Genomic DNA, 27,375 nt, shown 5'->3' with positions numbered 1-27,375 from the left:
TGTATTTTAGCTCTGGCCCCCCACACTGTTTTTTTTTCTCTCCCTGCTTAGACTTTGTAATGTTCACATTAAATCTTTATTATGACTTGTATCCTATATCAAACTCAATTTAATTAAAAATTAAAAAGATAAAAATATTAAAAAGATAACATAGAGCAAATCCAACTATCTCACTGGCACTTAATTTCTATTAACTTGCCAAGCCAACAGATCAGTTCCTTAGGAGGGGAAGGTGGGTACAATAGTGATGGGTGTGGTATTAGAATTATATGCATGAGAAACAACTACTATTAACAGTATGTAAGCCACCGCATCCAACCAGTAATGAATTTTTAAAAATGAAAAATGGTGAAGAAATTAAAATAAAATTGGGCCACTTCACATAGAAATCTTACATGGGGTGTCATGTGTCTTTAGTGCCTTCTGGAAACAGTGGTCAGGTTCCCCGGAGTCTGCCTTTTCCACAGGGTGCACCTTCTCAAGGTCATTGTCTTCCCAATATTTCCTGCTTAACATCAGATATGCCTCACTTGTCTTCATTACTTACTAAGACTATGAGTTAGTAAGATTGATTCCATTTTGCATCGTTCAGACTTTTTTAGACATTGTATATGACATAACTCTATTCTGCAGAGAACAGATATATTACTGAATTCTAGCCCCTTGCCCTTTTTTTATACTTGACAGTTCCATTCAGGAGACATATCGATAATCATAGAACAATATTGTGAGAGCTCTGAGATGGAATGCTAGCCAGACACCAAGAAAAGGTTCAGGAAGGATTCTGTAAAGGCCATGTCTGATAAGAAGGAGGCATAGATTATCTAGGCCAGGATTCTCCAACCTCTTTCCACCTGTAAATCAGCCTCTTCCCTGCAAAGTGGCCTCCATTCCAGCAGTTATAACCATGGCTGTAGCTCAGTGGTTTCAACTTTTATACACCTGTAGACAGGGACCAGTCTGTTGACTGGTGGTTGAAGGAATAGTTTAAAAAAAAAAGTTTCTTTGGTATCATAATAGTTGCTAAAGCAGGAAGGTCAGGAGGAAGGTGAGAAGAGTTCAATATAGATAATAAAGGAGAGAGACTATAGGCCCACAGTTGTTTCATAGTGAGGTCTAAGATTATATCTGAATGTTGCTAAGGAGCTCATTAACATAACAGAGCATTCTAGTATACTATCAAGTTTGTATCTTGGATATTTTTGTTTGCTTTTATTTTCCCAATTCTAAGAGTGCCTGGTAAATTTTAGTGTTTAAAAATAATGTTAAGGGTCTGGAGCTATAGCACAGTGGTAGGGTATTTGCTTTGCATGTGGCTGACCCGGGATGGACCCGGGTTCAATTCTCAGCATCCCATATGGTCTTCTGAGCCTGCCAGGGGAAATTTCTGAGCACAGAGCCAGGAGTAACATCAGAGCACTGCTAGGCATGGCCCCAAAACCAAAATAAATAAATAAAATTTAAAAAATAAAAGGAATAATGTTGAGGGCCAAAAGATGGTACAGTGGGTAAGCAACTTTTGTTGCATACATCTGACTCAGCCTTGATATCTAACATTGTGTGTGGTCTTTATAACCCTTATAATTGCTCTCTGAGCATAGAGCCAGGAGTAAGCCCCGAGCTCAGTCAGGTGTAGCTCCAAAACAAAAAATTTTAAAGTTGAATATATTTATTTTTAAAACTAAAGTATTGACATATATAACATAACAAGATCCAATATTATATTTAAATATTTTTCTTCTAATTCATTAAGTGTTTACTCTTTTTTTGTTTTGTTTTGTTTTTTTTTTTTTGGTTTTGGTTTTGGGCCACACCCAGAGGTGCTCAGGGGTTACTCCTGGCTGTCTGCTCAGAAATAGCTCCTGGCAGGCACAGGGGACCATATGGGACACTGGAATTCGAACCAACCACCTGTTTGCAAGGCAAACACCGCTGTGATATGTCTCCGGGCCCCTAAGTGTTCTCTCTTATAAAGTTACTACTGGGTCTTGATCTCTCATGAAGTGTTTGGGAGAATGTAGTAATTTAAAATGAAATTAGATGAACAGATAATAAGAAAGTCACCCCAAATAATTGGAATAAAAGAAGGTAGGGATATGGAATTCCCTAAAATTCAATGGTAACCAAAATAATAAAGTGGCTCTGAAAAAAATACACTCCAAGTAAATCATCTAATGTCTATAATAGATATATCTATTATATATAACATATATAATAATATATAATATTGATATATATTATAATAGATACAATAGATAAATCATCTAATGTCTAATGTTTATGATATATGCCTAGTAATGATCTTCCTTTTGTATTTCTTTCTAATCTAGAAAATCACACTAGTCTATCTAGATTTATAAAGTCTAGATTAGATATAAACATTCCTATGATTGCTTTCAATAATCCTTCCAAATGCCTCATCTTGAATTTTTATTCAATCTGTTTTCCATTCTCTCTAAACCAAGCTAAAGTTTCTGAATTTTTGGCTTAAATTGGAGCTTCATATCTTACCACTGCACCCACAGAGTTGGTGTCTGAAAACTCATACCAAGCAACTTTATTGGATAGTTTCTATTTTGGAGAGCCTCCCAAGTGGTATTTGGGATGATCGGAGGCCTGCTCCCAGCAATTCTCAACTATTCTTGGCCAATTGAGCTGGCACTAGAATATTAGGTCTTGAGGATACAGCTTCTTGGGCCCTAAAGTGCTGGGGATTACCTGGACCACCTGGTGGTGGTTGGAGAACTGTGTGGTATAAACACCCATCTTAACTGCTCTACTAGACCCTTTGTTGAATAACAAAAAAAACAAAAAACAAAAAACTTTGTTGTTATTTTGGGGCCACACCCAGCAGAGGATTATTCCTGGCTCTGTGCTCAGAAATTATTGCAGGTTTAAGGAACGATATGGGATGCCAGGGATTAAACCCTGGTCAGCTGCATGACCCACTGTGCTACTGCTCCATCCCTGAATTTTTTTTTAAATTTTGTTGTAACTGGTATTGAATAAGATGTTGACTGGATATAAGGAAAGCTCCTTAACCCCTGTACTATCTCTTCAGTCCTGGATTTTTAAACCATTTTTTCTGTTTTGTTTTGTTTTGTTTTGTTTTTGGGGCCACACCTGGCGGCATGCAGGGATTATTCCTGGCTATGAGCTCAGAAATCACTCCTGGCTGAGGGAGAGGGGGACAATATAGGATGCCAGGGATCAAACCCAGGTCCATTCTGGGTCAACCATGTGCAAAGCAAACTTCCTGCCACTGTGCTATCGCTCCAGCCCCTAGATTTTAAATCTATACTAAGTGCATTGCTTACCTATTAATTAAATTGTGTTCAAAATGTTCAGTTTTCTTTTGATGACTTCAAAGTACCATTAAATATGTTTATCATTCTACGTTGCTGACAATAAAGTACCAATTCTATAAGTGGGTATTAACGTTACGAAACTTTCCAACCTACATGAATGACATTCTGAGTAGTCATAATTTTAATATAAAGAGAGAAAATGTCCTTAACTGATAGAGATTAGCATAGCAAAAATATCAAAACAATTCAGATTTCAACTCTTTCAGGCATTAAGATAAAGGTCATTTTTCATACAGTTTTTCCAACTTTGTCATATCTGGACCTATATTTCCACATAAAATTTATATTACTTGTAACATTTATTTATTTTGTTTTGTTTTGTTTTGTTGGGCCACACTTGGTGATATTTGGGGGTTACTCCTGGCTATGCACTTCTGGCTTGGGGGACCATATGGGATGCCGAGATTGAACCCAGGTCTGTCCTGGGTCAGCAGAGTGCAAGGTTAAGGCCCTACCGCTATGCTATCGCTCTGGCCCCACATTCCTTTATATAAATATATATATATATTCCTTTATATATATATATTTTGGTTTTTGAGCCACACCAGTGACATTCAAGGGTTACTCCTGGCTATGCGCTCAGAAATCACTCCTGACTTAGGGGACCACATGGAACACCAGGGGATAGAACCATGGTCCGTCCTAGTCTAGTGTGGGCAAGGCAGATGCCTTACCTCTTGTGCCACCACTCTGGGCCCTCCTTTTTTTCTTTAATTTTATTAAAATTATATTAAAGTATTATAATTCTTAAAATTATTTATATTTTAGTATTAGACATTTAGACATATGATCTAGTACTGATCCAACCACCTGTGTCTTCTTCCCTCCACCAGGGTTCACAGGTTCCCTCCCACCTACCTCCCTGCCTCCTGCTCTCTTGTAAGGAACATTTAAAATTTTGCTTGTTGACATCTGTCTCTCTTGTTTTCAGTGTTGTTGACTCTGTGGTTTGGTTAGTTAGCAGTAACACTACTTTATACTGGATCATTCTTTGGAGGACCAGGAATCAAATCATTTAAAGCAAGCACTTATTCCTAGAGAATCAAGTAAGGTAATAAAAATAAAGCAGAAGACTTTTCTTTGTTGTTAAGTTTGCTAAAATTCAAATCTCTTAAGATCGAGACAGTTTTTCAAGGATGTAACTTGCCTTGAAATCCTTCATTTTTCTTTTTTTTAATTATTTATTTGAACTCTACACCATATGTCTTGATTTTAAGAAATGTTTATTTCATCTTAACTCTTGTGGACTAGAACTTGTAATCATGTAAGCCTTCTTTCAATTGATTCCAGTTAGATGTCATTATTATGACATAATTTTCATTGTATTTTATACTTTCATTTTATTATTATGACATAGTTTTTATTTCAATACATGAAAAGCTAGCAGTGACAAACAAATTTCAGAACGGACTATGGTATACTGAAAATTAATCTGTAAGAATTCCCTTTCAAGCCAAAAAAATAAATTAGTGTATATATGTACATATACATACACAGATGCATGTATATGGAGAGTGAGGCAGTATACATGAGAAACAGCATCAATGATGCTCTGCCTCATTGGCAAGTTGGCATTCAAAATGGACTGCTTTTATATAATTGCAGTCACTGTAGTTGCATGGCACCAAAAGCTTTTGGTTTGTTATGGATTCTTTGCATTCTTTTTATAAAACTGCATCATCAATGTTCTTTTTGATATGTAAGATAATGCTAGGTAGAAAAATATGATCTTGAAATTTCTAAGTTGAAAGCAAGTCATAAAGGTCTGTTTCTCAGTGTGAAGGAGTGTTAGGGGTACCTTAACAAACTAATCTTGTTTAGTCTCTTTTACTTTATGTAAATAAAAGTGCTATATGACTCAGATCCACATCTAATTAAGTAAAGAGTCATTAAATAAATAAATAATAATATTAAAAGCTAAGGTATGGTTTCATAAATAACATTTGTTATTTGCTGATTGAAATTATATACAATGTCGGACCCGGAGAGATAGCACAGCGGCGTTTGCCTTGCAAGCAGCGGATCCAGGACCTAAGGTGGTTGGTTCGAATCCCAGTGTCCCATCTGGTCCCCCGTGCCTACCAGGAGCTATTTCTGAGCAGACAGCCAGGAGTAACCCCTGAGCACTGCTGTGTGTGGCCCAAAAACAAAAACAAAAGCAAAAAAATAAATTATATACAATGTCAAGTATGGTTACAACTGATAGACCCATAGGCTCAATGAAATGTGATGTCATGGGGGCAGGAGGGGAAAAAAAAGAAATGTGATGTCATAATTACTAAATATGGACCTTTTACATTGTAAAATTTTCAAAAAATCAACAAAAATTAATATAGATTTCAGATGTAATAGTGTCTGGCTCTGAATCTATCTCCAAATAAAGGAATCTTGGAACAAACATTGTACTGGGAGGTAGTGAGGATTCTCATTTGGCCCAGAGGTCAGTTTTATAGCTGCCACTTCCACCTTTGCCCAACTAAGTAAAAAATCATTTAATGGATATTGACACAGTATTAAGAAAAATGACTTTTATGTATAATATCTTAGTGCCTAAGAGATTTTAACAATGCTCTAGAAACCATGCCATTTCTGAACTTATTATAAATTTGTTAGTAATTTCCATAAAAAGAACTATTTCCAATATCCTGCTAACCTACATCATGTCCAGAGAAAATGCTCTCCATGCTCCAAACCAGAGTAACTAATTCAAATATGAAACTTCCCTTGCAGAGGCTGTCAACCTTAGCATAACTGTCTACATTGTAATTTCATTCTAGCAATCATCACTTTCAGTTACTATGTTAAATGGTTTCAAAATAATCCAAATCCTACAATGAAATCTCGTTTCATTTCCTTTAAAAAACAGCAAAGTGATGATTATAAAAATGCCTATCTCAATGTTTACTATTAGTATTAACTGAATTAACACCCTAGAACAAATAGAAGGTTAACACATAGAAGCCACTGAAAAATCATTATGTCTCAGTTAGTTGACATAATTATACAAACTCATAGATGAAAAACATAATGAAACATTGCAACAGTGGAATGTACAGCTTGATCTCTAAAGATGGTAAAGATTTCACTAGATACAGGTGGTAGAGGCTAAATAGCTTTTAGGCTTATTCAAATCTCCCTTTATTCTATTTTCATCCAGTATTTAATACAATGAGCAGAAAAACAAGGAATTTGGCAGATTAGAGTAGATCAGAACCAATTTATGGTTTTCCCATGTTTCTGAAGAGAAAAGAAATGATGATTGTTCATTCCAAAAACACTGTTAAGAGACTGGCACATATCACAAAGAACAAGAACAATCGTGCTGGCAGGGATGTGGAGAGAAAGAAACTCTCATTCACTGCTAGTGGGAATGTTGTCTTGTCCAGTCCTTATGAAAAAAACATGGAGAATCCTCAAAAAATTGGAAATTGAGCTCCCATATGATCCAGCTATACCACTTCTAGAAATACACCCTAGGAACACAAAAACACAATACAAAAATGCCTTCCTTACAGCCATATTCATTGTGGCGCTATTTACAATAGCCAGGCTCTGAAAACAACCCAGATGCCCTTCAAAAGATGAATGACTAAAGAAACTGTGGCACATATACACAATGGAATATTATGCAGCCATCAGGTGAGATGAAGTTATGAAATTTTCCTATACATGGATGCACATGGAAACTATTATGCTGAGTGAAATAAGTCAGAGGGAGAGAGATAGACACAGAATAGTCTCACTCATCTGTGGGTTTTAAGAAAAATAAAAGATATTATTGTAAAAATGCCCAGAGACAATAGAGATGAGGGCTGGAAGGACCAGCTCATGATGTGAAGCTCACCACAAAGAGTGGTGAGAGCAGGAGCAGTTAGAGAAATAACTACACGAACAACTATCATGACAATGTTAATGAGTGAGAGAAGTAGAATGCCTTTCTCAAATACAGGCAAGGGGTGGGGAAGGAAGGAGATGAGGAGCATCAGTGGTGGGAATGTTGCACTGGTGAAGGGGTGTTCTTTTTATGACTGAAACCCAACTACAATCATGTTTGTCATCATGGTGCTTAAATGAAGATATAATTTAAAAAAAAACAACACTGTTAACTCTCACTGTCAGTTAAGCATCCAGCTTTGCCATGTACATGCATAATTTTACAGGATACAAAGAGACCATGAAACCGTGTGTAACTGGCCACTCTGGGTTTTTATCATCTAACAACAGTTTACTGACTGTAATACTCTAAACAATGTTTATCATGTTCTAAAATATCTTAAAATATTGTCATTTCTAAAATGGACATTACAAAATAGCCAGAGGTTGGTCTAAAGAACAGTTCAGAATTAGTATGACAACTAGAAGAGTCTCCTCTAGCATAATTATTTTAAAATATTAGTTCTCCCAAATTTCTGTATATAGATTAGTCTTCTAACAAAAAAGTCAATTTAGGGGCTGGAGAGATAGCACAGCACTAAGGCGTTTGCCTTGCATGCAGAAGGACTGTGGTTCGAATCCCGGCATCCCATATGATCCCTAAAGCCTACCAGGGGCAATTTCTGAGCGTAGAGCTAGGAGTAACCCCTGAGCGCTGCTGGGTGTGACCCAAAAACCAAAATAAAAAAAAATCAATTTGAATTAAATTGTAAATTATTTTAATGAGCATCCTTACTCTTCCTTGACTTGAGTTACCTGAATTAGAAGGAAATTTTTACAAGGAGTTGTCATGCATTTTAATATCAATTTTATTTATTACTCAAAGCATATATTCTATAAGAAATTTAATTTCAGATTGGAGATACATTATGAAGATTAAGGTGCTTTCTTTGCATGCAGCTGGCCCCAAAACCCACCCCCATCCAAAAGAAGAGGAGGGGGAAAGGAACTTTATTTGTTTCTTTTCAATGATGTAAGAATATTAAACTGCACTCTTAATTTAAATACTACATTTTAATTAAAAATTGGCATATGGATGAGTACTTCTCCATGTATTAAAAGTCAGTAAAAGATTCTAAACAAAGAGCAATCACAAATGGTAATTTGAATCCAATTATGTTTAGCTTTTTTTATGAAAGGAGAAAAACTAGCATGGACTCAAAAAAATGTTTTCCTTGTATGACTTACTCTTTAACTGACAGAGATGAGTTGCCATAGGAAGTTGCTTATCATTCAAAGAGAATAAATGTCTAGAAAAAATTATCTTATGTATACTTAAGAGACAAGTATTTTTTCATGGGATAAACATGGGCATTTCAGCACATCTGGCAATATCTCCACAACCTGTAATGTTGACCCCTTAACAAAAAGCCTACCACAGGGGCCGGAGCTGTGGCGTGGAGCAGTAAGGAGTCTGCCTTACTGGCTCTAGCCTAGGATGGACCACAGGTCAATCCCCCAGCATCCCATATGGTCCCCTAAGCCAGGAGTAATGATTTCTGAGCGCATAGCCAGGAGTAACCCCTCAGCATCGCTGGATATGGTCCAAAAAGACCAATAAAAATCCAATCAATAATTTGTTGTCTTCTCTAATAATTATTTCAAGACAGGGGAGGTTTTAAAACAAAATAGGCAGCTTAGATCAGGCAAATCACAGACTGACACTGAGGCCATTTAAAAGAGATTTGTTAACCTAAATAGCACAGGAAGATAATAAGTAATAATCAATAATGAGAAGAAGATCTACAGGTGATTTTTAATAGGATCTGTATCTGCCATTCCCTAAAAGGGCCCAGGGCCACATCCTGTGGTGCTTGCAGGGCCCTGTGTTGCAACTGGTTGAATTTGGAGCCTTGTGTATGCTAAGCTTGTGCTCTACCTCTAGAGCTATCACTCAACCCCTAACGTGATAGCTTTCTACTTGTACTTGCCTTTCCTTGATAACAGCTTTCATACTATAAACCCTTCATTCAGTCCTATACTTTTCAGTTATAGCTGTTATTTGTCGTCAATAATAGATACTAGAATGCTGAAATAAAACTACTGTAAACATTTAAAAAAACTACTGTAAACATTTAAGAAAGCATGACATGATATGATGACATGATATCAAAAAGAAACGAGGACATTGCCCAAAAGATAAAATTAGAGGTCTATGTCCTTGATCAATATATATACCAAGATCCGTAACAATATCTCAGCAAACTGAGTCCAATAATGCATTAAAAGCATCAGGTGTCAAAACCTAAAGGAATTTATTCCAGGGATACAAGGATGACAATTCATATGCAAATCAATTAGTGTGACAGCTATATCAACAAGAAAAAGATAAAAATTTCATGATGCCATATAAATAAATGTAGAGAAATCATTTGATAAGATTTTATACTGACTTATTTTTAAAAACTCAACAAATTGAAGAGCTAGGAATATACCTCAATGTAGTACTTTATGACACTTATGACAGCTAACATATACACAGTGGTGAAAAACTGAAGGCCTTTTATCAAAAAGAAGCCATCAATTAAAGACATCCACTCTCACAACTAATATTTCACAAAGTATTAGAAGTACTGGTAGGCGGGGCCGGGCGGTGGCGCTGGAGGTAAGGTGCCTGCTTTGCCTGCGCTAGCCTAGGACGGACCGCGGTTCGATCCCCCGGCGTCCCATATGGTCCCCCAAGAAGCCAGGAGCAACTTCTGAGCGCATAGCCAAGAGTAACCCCTGAGCGTCACAGGGTGTGGCCCAAAAACCAAAAAAAAAAAAAAAAAAAAAAAAAGAAGTACTGGTAGGGGCCAGAGCGATAGCACAGCGGTAGGGCATTTGCCTAACCCAGGACAAACCAGGATTTGATCCCTGGCATCCCATATGGTCTCCCAAGCCAGGAGCAATTTTTGAGTGCAAAGCCAGGAGTAAGCCCTGAACGTCACTAGGTGTGGCCCAAAAACAAACAAACAAAAAAAAATCCTGATAATAGAAATTAGGCAAGACAAAGAATAAAAGTAATTCAAAATGGAAAATAAGTATAACTTATTTATAGATCAGCATTTACTCATGATACAATAATATGCACAGAAAACCTTAAAACTAGGGCAGAACATATATTATAGTGGTTAGAGTCTTTGAATGTACCCTACCCAGATTTGATCCCAAGCACCCAAAATGGTCCCCGAATCTTACCAGGAATGATCCCTGAATGCAAAGTCAGAAGTAAGCCTTGAGCACCACTGGGTGTCACTCAGAAAAATAAATTATTGATGGGGACAGAGCTACAGTGCAGCAGTAGGGCATTTGCCGTGCACGCTGCTGATCCAGGATGCATCTGGGTTCGATCCCCAGTGTACCATATGGTATAAACTCCTCAAGCTCGGAGCAATTTCTGAGTGCATAGCCAGGTATAACTCCTGGGCATCACCTGGTGTGGCCCAAAATCCAAAAAAAAAAAAAAAAAAAAATTGGAGGGCCAGAGCAATAGCATAGTGATAGGCATTTGCCTTGCATGCAGACAACCCAGTACAGACCAGGGATAGATCCCTGGCATCCCATATGGTCCCCTGAACCTGACAGGAATGATTTTTGAGAGCAGAGCCAGGAGTAACTCCTGAGTACTGCCAGGTTTAACCCAAAAATCAAAAAGAAAAAAGAAATTTATTGCATTTCAATATGCAAACAATAAATTTGAAGAGAAGATAATAAAGAAAATAAAAAAAAAGTCCTATTCTTAAACAATTAAAATATTGAAGGTACCTAGGAATAAATTTGATAAATCAGGTGAAAGACTTAACATGGAATACTATAATACTGCTAAAAGAAATAGAAGACAAAGGAAATGGAATAATATTAATATACTGTGCTTGTAAATAAATAATATACTGGATTGGAAGAATTAAGATTGTAAAATGGCCATTCTATTCAAATGGTCATTCTTTTGGGAAATTAAACAAACATACTAAGATAAATATGGAACCACAAAAGTACTGAATTGCTCAAGCAACCTTGGGGGGGAGGAAAGAGGAAGAATGTGGGTATTGAATATGTTCTTTCAAATTCATTTTTACTAATGTAATATTTGTAATATTTATAATATTTGCCTTAGAAGAAAAATTTGCAAGTATCAGTATCTCTCCATTATAGTCAAGTGGCTCACTTCTACCTTTTCTACTCCCACATCCTCATCATTAAACTCAGTTCTGAATGAGAATTTATGGTTTGCTTCATTTAATTTTGTCTGTTCCCACACAGGACTGGGATCATTTGGTATTTGTCTTCCTCCTTCTGGCTTTTTTTGTCTTTGCTTCTCATGACCCTCTCCAGTTTTATCCATACAACAGACATCTTTTTTTATAGCCCAGGGATATTACATGTTTGCATATATGCTACATCTTCACTATCCATTCATTCATTCCTGAGCATTTGGGGATTTTTTTCCCTATCTTAGTTATAAACAGAGATGCAGTAAACATAAAAATTGATATATACTTTCAAATCACTAGAACTGGGATTGCTGAATCATATAGCAGATCTATTTTTGATGTCTTGCAAATTCACCGTACTGTTTTCTTTCTCTTGGAGCAGTGTCCATGTTTCTTCACATTTCAACATTTACTGTTTCTTCAGGGGAAAGAGTTCTTTTTTTCTTTCTATCAAAGTGGTTTCTTCTTGCTCTATGCTGGGCCCATTTTTCTAACCTAATTTTCACTTTTAGAGTTTTCCTGATTTTGTGCAAGGAACAGAGATATCTTAGTAGCAATTTGCCAATTCTTCTTAAGTCAAAGCCTTGGGTTCTTTGCTTCTCACATGGACATTAGACTCCAGTTTCTGTGGTCATATAGACCTGTGATCCTCCAAGCAACAGTACCAGTTCACAAGCTGTCACTTCATTGGCTGCTTTTTCATCTCTGGGCTTTGGACACATGATAATACAATTGGGTAAGGTTCCGGTATTTTCTCTTGTCTTGATAGGCATGTAGGAGTCTAGTTTTTTCAGATTAGCTCAGTTAGGTATATGTCATAGTTGTATCTTCTAAACTATTATTATTTATGTAAACATATTATTTAAAATAAATTGTGCAATTTTATATTTAGTCATCAATTTCATTTAAAATGTACTCAATACTTACTATAAGTATCCTGTATACTATTATGTGTATTATAATTAGTATTTATTACAAATAAATATGACTTATAGTCAGTCAACACAGACTGAAATTTTAGTCATCTTCTAATTTAAGTTATGACCATTTAAATGTCACTTATATTACTTTTATGTCCAAATTCTTCCAAATAGTCTGGCTTGACGAACTAGAGACTTAGTGTTCAATTCCAAATGATGGGCTTCTGATACTGGGTTTGATCCTGACATCACATGTTTCCCTGACAATGTCAATAGCAAACCCTGAGCACAGAGCAGGGAGTATTATACAGAACCGTGCTGAGACTAATTCTTAGCTTCACATGTGGCCTCAAAACCAAGGAAGCAGAATGGGGAGCCCATTAGTAGGGCTCCAGTAGTAGAGCCCAGTAGTGGGAAGCCCAGTAGTAGGTAGTCCAGTAGTAGAGCTCAGGAATATGGCATGTGTGAGGTTCTGTGTTTGATCCACCAACACCACTTTTAAAATAATTAAATAATAGGCTTCTCTGGAATAACCCCTGACATCCTCAAGGACTATTTCTTACTAATTACCATTATTAATTGGCCACAATAGAGAGCAGTGATTGATTGCTGATTAAAATTAGGAAAAAGCAAATTTGAATTTTTTAACAAGCAATTTTTAATGTTGCTGTTTAGTTTGATGCCAGAGACTATGTAGGCCCTTCAAGCAAGTTTATTGCCACAATTTTCAGAAGTAAAAGCCTCAGAATATATGCAAATATTTCTACACATATGAGCTATGAGAGGATACTTTGACAGAATCATAGAGTGACAGGAACAACTACTTACAAGGATTTTATTATCTTGTAGATAATATTCTCAAATATTTTCATTTCAGAAAATGGCAACACCTGTCTTTAAAGCATACTAGTAATTTCCATTTGAATAAGTAATATACCTCCCTCTGACCTGGTAAAATATTTGAAATTTATTAAATCACAAACCTAAAGTATATAGAAAGGGTTTTTTTGTACATTGTAGCAGACAGAATTTTCCTCTTTATTTCTTTTTCTTTTTTTTCTTTTTTCTTGTTTTCTCTTTCTCTTTTTCTCATTCCTTTTTCTTTTTCTTTCTCTCTTTCTTATCTGTTGGTATTAGGGCTACACTTACTCCAGGGTACTACAGCAAAAGGGCTGTTGATGCTCCTGGTTCTGTGCTCTTGTTCTGGGTTTGACCTAAGTCAGCCACCTGCAAGGCTGTACAAATACTCTTGTACTATCTTTCTCTGGCCAGCAAGTGATTTTCCTTAGCTTTTTCCTGTTTGTTTTTAAGTCAAACACAGCAGTACTCAGTGGGCTCTGAGTTGGGGGCTGTGGGGAAAAGGAACCATATGCAGTTCTGGGGATGGAATCCAGATTTGCACGTGCTAGGCAGGCATCTTATTCACTGTACTATCTTTCTGAAGCCAATTCTTTTTAGTTCTTATATGTCATATGTAGTACATAGTTTAGCTTTTTGGCTGAATTTTCCAGTTAATCAACTAAAAATAAAACTCCTCAAAATAAACAGTGATGAATAGTGACCTTTTAGAAACAGTAGATTCAGATATGATGAAATGTGTTCTGAAATTCTTAAATGTGTCATTAGGTACTTTCAGCGTGAAGCCCAAGGGATGCTCTTAAGAACACACATAGCAAACTGTTTCCTTTATCCATAACTCTGCTGCCCAGGCCCATCCAGAAAAAGTGGCCAGAGGGGACAGTTCATAACACAGCAAGAAGGGCATTTGCTGTGCACACAGCCAACCCAGGTTTGATCCCTGGCATCCCATATGATGCCCTAGCACTGCCAAGAATAATTCCTGAGTGCAGAGCTAGGAGTAACTGCTGAGCATCTAGGTATGACCCCGAAACAAAAACAAAAAAGTGAGCTGGAATTCCTGAATGAATGGAGGAAGTATGTATTATTTAATAATAATAATAAGTGAATAATGTAAATAAGCCATAGCAATAAGGTAGTGAAACATTCAAAGAAAGTATTAATATTTATGGGACAACTTGACATTTTATTTACTGTACTTTATCCCCCTCACTACAGTAATGGGGGGGGGTAAATAACCGCTGTATTTTTCTCACAGATAATGTAACAAATGATTATAAGATTTAAATTTATTTTAAAAGGAAATATTTTGGCTAGTCTAATTTTTTTAAGTTATTTAATTTAGCGATAGGTAATATTTCCGAAATCCTGGGCCTTCCTAGATCTGAAATCTGAACCAGTGAAAATAAAAATGACTCCATTTGTGTTTTAAACATAAAACTTCAAGGAAAATTTGAAAACAGTCGTTTTCCTCGGTCACTTATCCGTGTGAGCCTTAGGGGATGGTCCCTGAAGCCTCCCCCAGCAGCAACCAGTGACCCTTAGAAATGCAGATTCTGGCCGCATCTGGCGCCTCTAAGCTCAAACCTGCATTTCAGCAGAGTTCCTCGCAATTCATTGTTTGAACTGTTCGAGAGGGTAGGAGCTAGGAAGCAGAAATGTTCTCTAACCTCCCCTCAAACATGAGCCTTACCGTGGGGAAGATGACAGTGCCCAACATTGGCACTGATGGTCTCACAACTTTGTGCGTAACCCCCAAACACCACTTAACTCTCCAGCTTAACCGGGGCAACTTCTCTGTGAACCTGACCTCAACGTTTCTCTTCCAGGGGTGAATAGGGGAGAGGGTAAGGGGGTGAAGGGTGCAGAAACTATTTACAAACTATACAGCATAGAGACCAACAGAGCCAGTCTTAAGTTTTCTTTTGTATTTGGAGAAAACTTAACTGCACCATTTCGGCTTAGCTGGGGCCTGACTGGACCAGCCAGCCAGAAGTTTGGGGGTTCAGGACCTCATTGATGATTCCGGAGCAAGCCAGATTTTGGGGTGCGAGTCAGAAGGGGGGAACAAATCCAGTTCCCAGGGACCCCACTCCTGGGGCGCATAATGCGCTCACTCTAGGCACCCATCGTGGACATGACAGAGCTGCGGATAGAGGGTGTCCTCCCCCAATTCCATCTCCCCAGCCCCTGTCCAGACCCTTTGGACAAGTGGAGAAACATCTGCAGTGGAAACTTGGGGTGCCCAGGGGTACATTTTCCAGCGCCTGGCAACCTGGCTCTGTGCGCCCTGAGCGCACGGACCAGGCGGGACCCTCGGGGCTGAGCGCTCCCGCAGGTTGGGCTGTCCTGGGCAGAGGGAACCCCAAAAATCCAGAATGCGGGGGACCCCCCCGGGTCCCCGCGACTCGCACCCACACTTACTAGACGGGGTAGTAGCCGTAGGGGGGCAGCTCCGTGTCCATCAGCAGGTAGTCCTGGCTGTCATTGCGCCGCGCCCCGATCCCGCTCTCCGCCCGCACCGAGCCGCCCCGCCGGGCCGCCAACGCGGGGCTCCGGCTCATGGCGGGGTCCGGACCCGCGCGGGGAGGCAGGCCGGCGGCTGGCTGGAGGGCTGGGTGGCTCCTCGGGGGTCCCCGGAGAGGAGGCGCGGGAGCCCGAGCGCGGAGACGGGGAGCCACCGCCCGCCCGCACGCCCCGAGTTTCTATGTCAACCGCGCCTCCAGCCCGCGCTCGTCACGCTCCCACCTCCGTGGGGACCAGTGACTCCCCCTGCGCACCCCAGCAGCCGCGATGCAACTTTGGGGGCCCGGCTGGACCCGGAGGAGGAGGAGCTACCGGTGGGTGGGTGTGTCTCTGTGTCTGTCTTTGTGTGTGTGTGTGTGTGTGTGTGTGTGTGTGTGTTGTGTGTTGTGTGTTGTGTGTTGTGTGTGTGTTGTGTGTGCTGAGAATCTGCTTAATTTAGAAATCAGGCAGGGACAGGTTGGGGACTTTCTAGGAAGCTCTCCCTTCTTCAGCCAGTTCTTGTAGAATTTAAGACACCTGGTATTGGGAGGATGCCTTCTAGAGTTTATTAATATTAATTTAAAAGAAGGGGGAAAAGAAACGAAAAAAAGAAAAACAAACAAAAAATCAGCATCTACAAAAAGAAAGGGAAGGAAGGAACGAAGGAACGGAAAGAAAGAAAGAAAGAAAGAAAGAAAGAAGAAAGAAAAGAAAGAAAGAAAGAAGGAAGGAAGAAGAAGGAAGGAAGGAAGGAAGGAAGGAAGGAAGGAAGGAAGGAAGGAAGGAAGGAAGGAAGGAAGGAAGGAAGGAAGGAAGGAAGGAAGGAAGGAAGGAAGGAAGGAAGGAAGGAAGGAAGGAGGAAGGAAGGAAGGAAGGAAGGAAGGAAGGAAGGAAGGAAGGAAGGAAGGAGGAACCTGGTATTGTTTTTTGGTTTGGTTTTTTGATTTTTGGGCCAGTCCCTGGCTATGCGCTTAGACATCGTTCCTGGCTTGGGGAACCATATGGGAGGCCTGGGGATCGAACCCAGGTTCATCCTGGGTCAGCCGCGTGCAAGGCAAAAGCCCTACCGCTGTGCTACCTCTCCAGCTCTGGAAACCTGTTGTTTTAAAAGGAAAGAAAATGTGGTGCCTCTCGCAAACTCTTTCTGGACTCTGGGGCTTCCTTTCTGGTTTCTGTGGCCCACCCTTAAGTCATTCATTCCAGCTCTCAAACATGAATATTATATCTTTCCAGCTCCAGATGTTTTAATTGTTTAAGCAAAGTAAAAAAATAAATAAATTAAAGGAAAGTGTATTCTGAAGATACCCATACAGTAAGTAGTCCACAACCTGCTTACTTAGGAGAATTACTCACATTTTCAAACTTTTTTCTAAGTCTTAATTCTGTGAGGGGAGACACACTCGGTGGTGCTCAGAGAGAGGTTCCTCTTGGCTGTGCATTCAGGGAGCACTCCTGGTGGTGCTAAGGGGGACCATATGGGGGTGCCAGGGATCGAACCCAAGTCAGCTACTATCTCTCCTGCTCCAACGTTTTAAATTCATTTTTGGCTTCATAACCTAAGAAGTAAATATATGTATATTATAAATAAATGTATATTTATAAAAGTTATAAATTATAAAAATATATAAATATTATAATATATAAATATATTATAAATACTATATATATATAAACAGGAATGACTAAGTTCAAGCAGTGATCACCTACAAATTCCTTCAGTTCTTCTAACAGTAATTCATCCAGTGCCAGCTGTGTGTGAGACCAACCGGAAGGGAAAGAGTCCCTTGGCCCTCTGAGAGTAGCCATGAGAGAAAGGGGCCTGTTCAACAGCATATCAGAGACAGAGGCTATGGTGGGAAGAAAGCGGGTCCATGTGTTGGTCGCAGACGACTCATTTCTTCAGACTAAGTGGTTAAGCGAGGCCTTCTGAGGAGAATCTTGCTGAGAAACAGGCATCATGCCAGGCGTGAGATCAGACCACCTCTGCATTGAGATAGAAGAAGCCCAAGCTCTGCTGGGCTCTCTCTGCTTCCTTGGTTTTGAGGCCACATGTGATGGTGTTGAGACTGAAGATTGCTCTCAGCACAGTTCTGTACATTACTCCCTGCTGTGCTCAGGGTTTGCTACTGTTGGTAAACTTACTTCTGCTGGCAAGGACAGGGTTGGGGGGATAAAGGAGTGAAGGTGAGAAGTGGGTGCAGAGCAAACAACCCAGAGAAGGAGAAAGAAGCCACACCTGCCCATTTAGGGGTTCTTTGCTTCATGGGGACTGGAAGAACAGTAGCAGTGGTTTCCAGAAGGTTTGCTTCTGTATGAGGCAGCCACTTGAGGGAAGTGAATGAATGGATAAAGTACAGACAAAATCAAAACCATGCTTGGCCTCTAAAGGGAATTTACCTTGGAAGATCCTGATAGTCGTTCTGAAGTCTGCCATTCCAAATGAGAAACACCTTTTTCATTTCCAAGTGATCATGATTTGGAATGCTTATTATTTTCTATTAATTATACATAGCAGTAAGATGCTCTGTTTGAAATTTGCTTGTGGTCATTGCTGTCTTTCAGCACTCAAAAGCTTTAATGTGTAAATAAATTTGTTCATACATGTTTGATTTAAGTGGTATCAAGGTCATCTTAGAACATCAAACATAGAAAATAATTCTGTGGAAAAAAATAACTGAGTTAAAGTTGAGTTAGAGAACTGGTGATATTAGGTGCAATATTTTTGTCCTTAACTTAAAAAAAATTAAGATGGAATTGTTTTTTTTTTTCTATTTAGTTGTTTGTGTCTTTTCTCCTAACACTGTTTTTCATTCTCAGGTAATAATCTTCACGCTGAAAAAATATTACAATAAACTTATAATGTGACATCAATTTTTCACTTTGCAATTTAAGACATGCTTTCTGCTCTAATGTGAAATATGTCCCATACTGAACTAATAAATCCTAAGGACACTTGTTTCCCAGAGAAGAAGGTAGTGTCTGAGGGATTAGAAGGTTCTGAAAGAATTTATGAGGGATAAAGTGGAGAGCATTAGATTGGAAGTCTGTGAGCCTGAATTTGTGTTCTAATCATGCCCATCACTGAATCTGTGAGTTCAGAGGACATTTAACATCCCAACCTCATTTATTCCTCAGCAAGCAGCTATAACGACTGAGAGAACTCTTTGCTATCTAATATTATGTATTTAACATGTACTTTTATTTATTCAATGGCATTAAGCATACAGTAAAGCAATGAGGCTCTATAATAAAGTTTAGCTTCTGAGTTTTGCCTGAAAATGTTTCATGCAATTCTCAAGAACCCATGAGTGCGAGAATAACTCCACTTTTGTGCTAACAAGCCAAGAGTGGTTTTTAATTTTAAAAGAACTCTTAAAAATAAAAAAATCAAGACAGGTAAGTTACAGAAACCATGTGTGGTCCACAAGGTTTGAAATATCTACTGTTTAGCTCTTTACAGATAAAGATGGCATATATCAGTGTGGGCAAACAATAGAACAAATGCTTTATGAGCATACCTGTAATAGTAAAATATCTAGTAAAGAGGAATGTTACAATGAAAAGTAGAAATTAAAGAAATGTAGTATCTAGCTAGTTAGGGTCTGCTCAGGGTTTAGTTAGTTCAGTTTTAAGCTTACTATTTAACTCTTCTTTTCCTACACATAAATGGAAATCACATTTGTCAAAGTCCTCTGCCACTGAGTTTTGGCCATGTCATTAGTTATGAAAGGTTCCAAACATTTCTGTACATTAATTGACATTTCCATTGAGATACGCTGTATTCCTTCCCTTAAATAAGACCCAATCTTAATGGCTTACCTATTACCATTAGCAAAGCAGCAATAATGATGTGTCCCTTTTAAATAAGGCCAAAAGGGATGATACTGTTCTCACTTAGTTCTGTTTGGTCACTTGTTTGTGTGAGTGGTTTTGAAAAATAATTCTGATCCCTTGAGACCTCATTCTTTGATGACTCCATATCACATCCAAAAGCCTGTAGAGGGATTTTGATTGCACTCTAGGTGAAATCCCAGCTCACATGAAGATATTCATGATTTCAGCACATAGTCCTAAAGTGACTTTTTCTATTTAACTATGATCTACTTAGAGATACATCCTATACAAGATAAAATAGTCTTCATAATAATTAAGAATTTCAAGATAAAATAGTAGTGTCATGACAAAGAAATTTAGGACCTTACAGTTCTGATTTCCTACTTTTCCTAGCATCTACCTACTGCTCATTTGTTTACTATGTTTCTCCCTAAGAGATTATGAGTGTAATTATATGAGTATGGGTACTTTTCCTTCTTCCTTCTAAATGCTCAATGCCTAGAGCCCCATGTGAAGTTAGTTCTTTAGAATTACTTGCCACATCAAAAATTAGTTATTTGAGGGGCCGGAGAGATAGCATGGAGGTAAGGCGTTTGCCTCTCATGCAAAAGGTCATCGGTTCGAATCCCGGCGTCCCATATGGTCCCCCGTGCTCGCCAGGAGCGACTTCTGAGCATGGAGCCAGGAGTAACTCCTGAGCACTGCCGGGTGAGACCCAAAAACCAAAAAAAAAAAAATTAGTTATTTGAATCTTGCTGATTTGACCCACTACAAACTGTATTAACTTGACAAATATGACAGGGCTCATTATTTGCTTGGGCATACTTAATAAAGTGAGGTGGGAGCTAAAAGTTGCTAAAGAGCATATATTTAAAACATGGGGTAAGAGAATTTAGCAATGAAGTTCTTATTCATAAAGACATTATTTGCCTTCATTCTTTTTGGATGCACTGAATCACAAGATAAAGGTTCCTAAGAAGCCTTGTAAAGAAATAGAATATCTAGGTACAACTCCTAGGGATATATCCTAGGAACACAAAAATACAATACAAAAATCCCTTTCTCACACCTATATTCATTGCAGCAGTTTTTACAATAGCTAGACTCTGGAAACAACCCAGATGCCCTTCAACAGATGAAGGGCTAAAGAAACTGTGGTACATATACACAATGGAATATTATGCAATTGTCAAGAGAGATGAAGTCATAAAATTTCATACATGGATGTACATGAAATCTATTATGCTGAGTGAATTAGCCAAAGGGAGAAAGACAGAGAATAGTCTCACTTATCTATAGGTTTTTTTGTTTTGTTTTGTTTTGGTTTTGGTTTTTTTTTGTTTTGTTTTGTTTTTGGGTCACACCCGGCAGCGCTCAGGGGTTACTCCTGGCTCTATGCTCAGAAATCGCTCCTGGTAGGCTCAGGGGACCATATGGGTGCCGGGGTTCGAACCGATGACCTTCTGCATGAAAGGCAAACACCTTACCTCCATGCTATCTCTCCGGCCCCAGTATAGGTTTTAAGAAAAATTAAAGACATTGAAATACTTCCCAGAGTTGAGAGCAAGAAGGACCAGCTCAAGATATGAAGCTCACCACAAAAAGTGGTGAATGCAGTCAGAGAAATAATTACACTGAGAACTATCATAGCAATGTCATTGTGTGAGGGATGTAGAAAGCCAGTCTCGAATACAGGAGTGGAGTGGGGGAGGAAAGAGATGGAGGCATTGATGATGGGAAGGTTGCACAGGTGAAGTGGGATGTTCTTGTTATGACTGAAACCCAACTACTATTATGTTTTTAATCACGATGGAAGGAAGGAAGGAAGGAAGGAAGGAAGGAAGGAAGGAAGGAAGGAAGGAAGGAAGGAGGAAGGAAGGAAGGAAGGAAGGAAGGAAGGAAGGAAGGAAGGAAGGAAGGAAGGAAGGAAGGAAGGAAGGAAGGAAGGAAGGAAGGAAGGAACAAAGGAAGGAACAAAGGAAGGAACAAAGGAAGGAACGAAGGAACGAAGAAGGGAGGGAGGAAGGAAGGAAGGAAGAAGGGAGGGAGGGAAAGAAAGAGAGAGAAAGAAAGAAAGGAAAGAAAGAAAAAAGAAAGAAAAGAAAGATAGAAGAAAAAGAAAAAGAAAGAAAGAAAGAAAGAAAGAAAGAAAGAAAGAAAGAAAGAAAGAAAGAAAGAAAGAAAGAAAGAAAGAAAGAAAGAAAGAAAAGAAAGAAAGAGAAAGAAGAAAGAAAAAGAAAGAAAGAAAGAAGAAAGGAAGGAAGAAGGAAGGAAGGAAGGAAAGGAAGGAAGGAAGGAAGGAAGGAGGAAGGAAGGAAGGAAGGAAGGAAGGAAGGAAGGAAGAAAAAGAAAGAAGAAAGAAAGAGAGAAAGAAAGAAGAAAGAAAGAAAGAAAGAAAGAAAGAAAGAAAAGAAAGAAAGAAAGAAAGAAAGAAAGAAAGAAGAAAAGAAAGAAAGAAAGAAAGAAAGAAAGAAGAGAAGAAAAAGAGAAAGAAAAAAGAAAAAAGAAAGAAAGAAAGAAAGAAAGAAAGAAAAGAAGAGAAAGAAAGAAGAAGAAGAAAGAAAGAAGAGAAAGAAGAGAAAGAAAGAAAAGAAGAAAGAAAGAAAAGAAAGAAAGAAAGAGAAAAGAAAGAGAAAGAAAGAAAGAAAGGAAAGAAAGAAAGAAAGAAAGAAAGAAAGAAAGAAAGAAAGAAGAAGAAAGAGAAAGAAAGAGAAAAGAGAAAAGAAAGAAGAAAGAAAGAGAAGATGAAAGAAAGAAAAGAAGAAAAGAAAGAAAGAAAGAAAGAGAAAGAAAGAAAGAAAGAAGAAGAAAGAAAGAAAGAAAGAAAGAAAAGAAAGAAAGAAAGAAATAAATAAACAAAGAAAGAAAGAAACAAAGAAAGATAAAGAAAGAAAGAAAGAAAGAAAGAGAAAGAAAAGAAGAAAGAGAGAGAAAGAAAGAAAGAAAAAAAGAAAGAAAGAAAGAAAGAAGAAAGAAAAGAAAGAAAGAAGAAAGAAAGAAAGAAAAGAAAGAAGAAAGAAAGAAAGAAAGAAAGAAAGAAAGAAAGAAAGAAAGAAAGAAAGAAAGAAAGAAAGAAAGAAAGAAAGAAAGAAAGAAAGATACCAAGGTATAGTTTTGGAGGGAATGAAGAATTTTGAAGGAAGGACTTACAATATGATGAGGGGAAAATGGATGGACAGCTGAAGCAGTAATGAATGATAAAGCACAGTGTGCATTGATAAAAACGAAGTATCTTCACTCAAGTGTATAAATATGTAGACATCTATGAAAGCAAAGTCACAGAAACATGTGGGCTAGAATACTTAATGAAGGGTAATCTTTAAAATAAGGATCTTGTGTAAACTAAGCTTCTTCGGTTACACCCTAAATATTTGGATATCAGGAGTGTGCTCATTACCTAATTGAAATTTTTAAGGATGATTTGTGGTCATAATACAGTAACAGTGTATTAAAATATAATTGATGAAAAATTGGATGCTCAAGAAAAGCTAATTCTGAGACCTGCTTTCACAGAAGTGCCTCGATACGTTCATTCCACATAGATGCTTTCATAGCATTAATGGAAAGACTAGATGTTTGAAAAGGGAAAAAACAAGTACAGCAGGATAAATAGCTTCCCTGACTGAGCCTAAATTAGTCTCGGCAATTTTTAGTCTGTGATTCTGCCCCCGAAGCCCCTTGGGAATTGTAGGGAAATGTAGGGAGAGAAAATTTGGTTTTTTCCCAGCTGAATGATACCAAGATATTCCTGAAATACATTTTAAAAGGCTTTATGTTCCAAACATAATTCATTTTCTGTCAGTCACAGAAGTAAAAGGTGGAAAGTTTATTTTTATGACACAGTATCTCCTCCAATGGGCCCATTCTAGGGTGACCAACCATTGCCTCTTGCTATAGGTAGTGGAAAGAATAAGGTTGTCAGCACTGAATATATTAAACATGTCTAAAGTAGGCTGAGAATATGATTTTGATCCATTTGAGAAAATTCTTTTTAATTCTGTGTGTCTGGTTATCTCTGATCACCCTCCCAAATCCAAGTTCGGATGATTTGACATTAACTTGTTCTTTTCTTTGTCTTCATTGAAACATGGCTTTCTATCACCACATGAAAGAAGGTTGGAAGTTACCATTTCATTTGAACAATTAATAAACAAAACTAAAATATCAACCAGTCTTCACTCTGTTTAGAGAAGTGAAATCACAAATAAATTACTGTCCCCCAAGTTCAAGAGTCAGACCAGAAAACTGACAGGAGCAGAAGCCCTGTGAGAACAGGAATTGAACTCCAAAACCATCTCTAACCCATGTTTCTTCACATGCTCCAACCATGACCCCTTATGACTGTTTCTCTCCCATGACTCTCTGATCCTATAGGAAGTCTTGTGCTGTGGGCATCCTCTTTACATGCTTTTCACCTGTGGCCCCTTGAAATATCTTGAAACAGAGGCTCATGATAAGTCTGAAGCAAATTATAGATTCTTGACAGGCCTGTCCCACATGCATCTCAGTCCCATATTCTGGGTAGCCTATTTTCAACCATGACGTTTTCTCAGCACTTCATATCCAACTATCAAAAAATGCCTAGACACACTAAGAAGCTACTAAAACCAAAACAGTCTGCAATTTGTAGAGATAGAATAAAAATCATATGCATACATGGCAGGACATTGGAATCATCAAACCAGAAATTTAAAATAACCAGAGGCTGGGTTATTATCGTGAAGTGTATGTTGAAACTGGAAAGTTTCAAGCATGCAAGTGGCAGATTTTCAAAATAGTCTGCTGGTATTCATGTGGGAAATAGGCTAGGGAAAAATTAGTTGAAATGATGCTGATATTTTTATATATAGCTATATACATACCTGCCAAGTGGGCACCATTCTCATTCATGATCGCCCTTTTGGATATAACTGCTTAACCAACGTGAAACCATTCAAGTAACTCCTGTCTGTGTCTCCCTGTTCACTCAAAATTGTCACAACGACTTTGTAGTCTAAAGGATCATCCCATAATTATATAAAATAGAAATAATACACCACATCTGAAAATACTTCAAGAAATTTGCTAAGAAATAATTGATTTTGTCTGGCAACATTTCTCGTATCATGTTATTCAGTGTTATCAAAAATTTGGGGAGTTCAGATCTGTCCGAGTTTTCAAGAAGGGCATATTCATTGGTATCTAAAGGTCATGAAGTTTTATATCCTTGAAAATATACATGTGTTCTACTATGCTAATAGGGCAATAAAAATCAAGAGTTATTAATCATATGAATCTTCCATTAGGGATAATTTAACTGAAACCAAGGGATAATCCAAATTTTTAATGCATTTAGGTAAATTCAAGTAAAAGGGTCAGAGGCAGGGTTATCTAACATCTGAACATTTTATAAGAGAGAGTCTTGGACCAAGAGACACAGAGAGACACAGAGAGCAAAGGAGACACCACATAACCCTGTTTCACAGGAACAACAGCAACAGGAGGGACATGGCTAAGCAGATAGTTTAGGCAAGCAAGGAGGCAGGATCTCTCTGGACTTGATTCGCTGCGACATCAGACTGGCAAGTAGGCAGGAAGAAAGGTAGGCCAGCCAACAGGCCAACTGGACTGACCAGGCCCTCTGGATCCCCAGGCCACCAAGCTCTGTCAGACTAGCATGCAGGCTCTCTGCAGAACTTTCCACCGGGCCTTATATAGGCTTGGTGCGCCTGCCCCAAGGAGGCAGTTCACAGTTAGGGAAGTCCATTGACTGACAGACGACTTCTGTTAAAAGAGAAGCAGAAGTTTATAGTAGGTCATGGGGCTGAATTCCTACAGTTAGTATAAAACAAATATCACAATTTCTTTCATCTCCACTTTTGCAAATCTCCCTTGTTAAGTGTAACTCTACTGATTGCTTTAGACAGAGTGTATTTCTTGTCATTGATGAGGCACATTGATAATGTTTGCATTTTAGACAGAACCTTATCATTCCCCAGCCCCCAATTCTCACTGCTAGGCTGATAAAACTCTACACGTTGTTATGAAAATATGAAGCTACAAAGGGGCTTGTTGAGTTGGAGGGGTCTTGAGACAGCAAAATTCTTTCTTTGTTTTGTTTTACTTTTTGTTTTTGTTTGGTTTTGGTTTTGGACCAGCACCCAGCAGTGCTCAAGGGTTACTCCTGGCTCTGAGCTCAGAATCTCTCCTGGTAAGCTAGGAGAATCATATTGGATGCTTGGAATTGAACTCGGGTCCATCCTGGTGAGCAAAATTCTTGACCCCTCTAAGACTTGTGTTTTTCACATGCAGTAAATTACTGTTGCTTTGTATACTATGGAACACCAGTTCTAAATTTTTGTTGTATATTGTATTCGATTTTCCTAGGAAATCTTTTCGAGCTCTATGCTTAGCTTGATTTTTGGTTTATACTTTTATTATTTTTGGTCTGGGGGAGAGACCATACCCAGTGATGTTTAGGGCTTACTCCTGGCTCTGTGCTCAGGAATTACTCCTGATGGTTCTTGAGGGACCATATGGGACACTGGAGGTTGGAGCTGGGTTGGCTGCATGAAAACAAATACCTTACCCACTGTCCTATCTCTCCAGCACAGTTTTATTTCTATTTTTTAAAAAAATAAAATTCACCTTCTGTGGATTTGTATCTGTTCTCCATCTTCTGGTTTCTTTTTTACTCCTTCATCCGCATGCTTTGCAACTTCTCTTAAGTGCAACTTCTCTTAAGTGCAGCTTTGCCCATCCAACAGATGTGTCCTTGCAGGCTGCTTTAGCCTTGAGTTTGTCTTACTCTGTCATTGGTTTCCCCTGGGTTTGTTGCAAGGGTAACAGGAAATGCTACTATCTTGGGCAGTTGCTTCATTTGCTGAACAGTAGGTCTGACCCTAGTGCTTGCTGTACTGGGCAGCAAAGGCTGGGTAGATCATTTTGCTTTTCTTTGCACCTGTCCTTGCCTACAGCAAATCTGAGTGTCAAGGCTTTTTCCTATTGGTTTTAACAGTATGACATTTATAATAATGAACTAATGTTTCATGTATATTAACTGTTCTTTGTCTATGCAGGTAAATTTTTTAATTTATGATAATTTTAATATTATCTTTTACTTATTAACACAAGTACTTAAGTATTTAACAAATATAATGGAATATTTTGAGATAAAGCCAATATTACATTTTAAGGATAAACATTTTCAGGTCTATTTTTATAGGCCTATTTAGATTTTTTTAACATTTTTTTATTCCTCATTCTTACTAAATTGTGTATTTATAGGATTTACCTATTTCATATAGATTTTTAATGTATCAAGATAGAATTATTCATACTGATTTTTTAAAAATTACACTCATAAAGTGTAGTTTTTGAAATAATTCATCAATTATCATTAATTTTCATATTTTGTTTGTTTTTAGATTTGTTTTTTTGGTGTTTTTTTGTGATTTGTGACAGTGAAGAGACATTTTAGTTTGATGCAGTCCCATTTATTTATTTTTCTTTTCTTTTTAATTTTATTAAATGATTAATTAATTTTGATTAAATTATTAATTTAAATTTTAATTTTTAGACACCATGATTTGCAAAGTTGTTTTTTAATAGAATGTAAGACAAATAATGTTTCTACCTATAATCCTACTACCTCATTCCTCCACCAGTGACTCCAGGTTCCCTCCCACAAAGCAATTTGAATCCTTAATTGACAGGTACAGTTTTTTGTTTGTTTGTTTGTTTGTTTTTTGGTATTTGGGTCACACCCGGCAGCGCTCAGGGGTT

The 27,375-nt window shown here is 38.0% G+C and overlaps 2 protein-coding genes across 3 annotated transcripts in view; both read right to left on the bottom strand.

The window, feature by feature from the left end:
- TRPC6 (transient receptor potential cation channel subfamily C member 6) overlaps nucleotides 1–15,836 on the bottom strand; it is a 73,930-nt gene extending 58,094 nt beyond the window's left edge. Inside the window, exon 1 of the mRNA XM_049778551.1 lies at nucleotides 15,697–15,836. Within this exon, the coding sequence (XP_049634508.1) occupies nucleotides 15,697–15,836 (140 nt within the window). The remainder of the gene's footprint in view (nucleotides 1–15,696) is intronic.
- Nucleotides 1–27,375, bottom strand: part of TMEM123 (transmembrane protein 123) — a 639,759-nt gene that overhangs the window by 170,963 nt on the left and 441,421 nt on the right. The gene's annotated exons all lie outside the window — the stretch shown is intronic.

This window comes from Suncus etruscus, chromosome 8 (genome assembly GCF_024139225.1).
Source record: "Suncus etruscus isolate mSunEtr1 chromosome 8, mSunEtr1.pri.cur, whole genome shotgun sequence".
In the NCBI taxonomy this organism is placed as follows: Eukaryota; Metazoa; Chordata; class Mammalia; order Eulipotyphla; family Soricidae; genus Suncus; species Suncus etruscus.
Note: the sequence above shows the minus strand (reverse complement) of the source record. Positions and strands in the feature narration are given on the sequence as shown.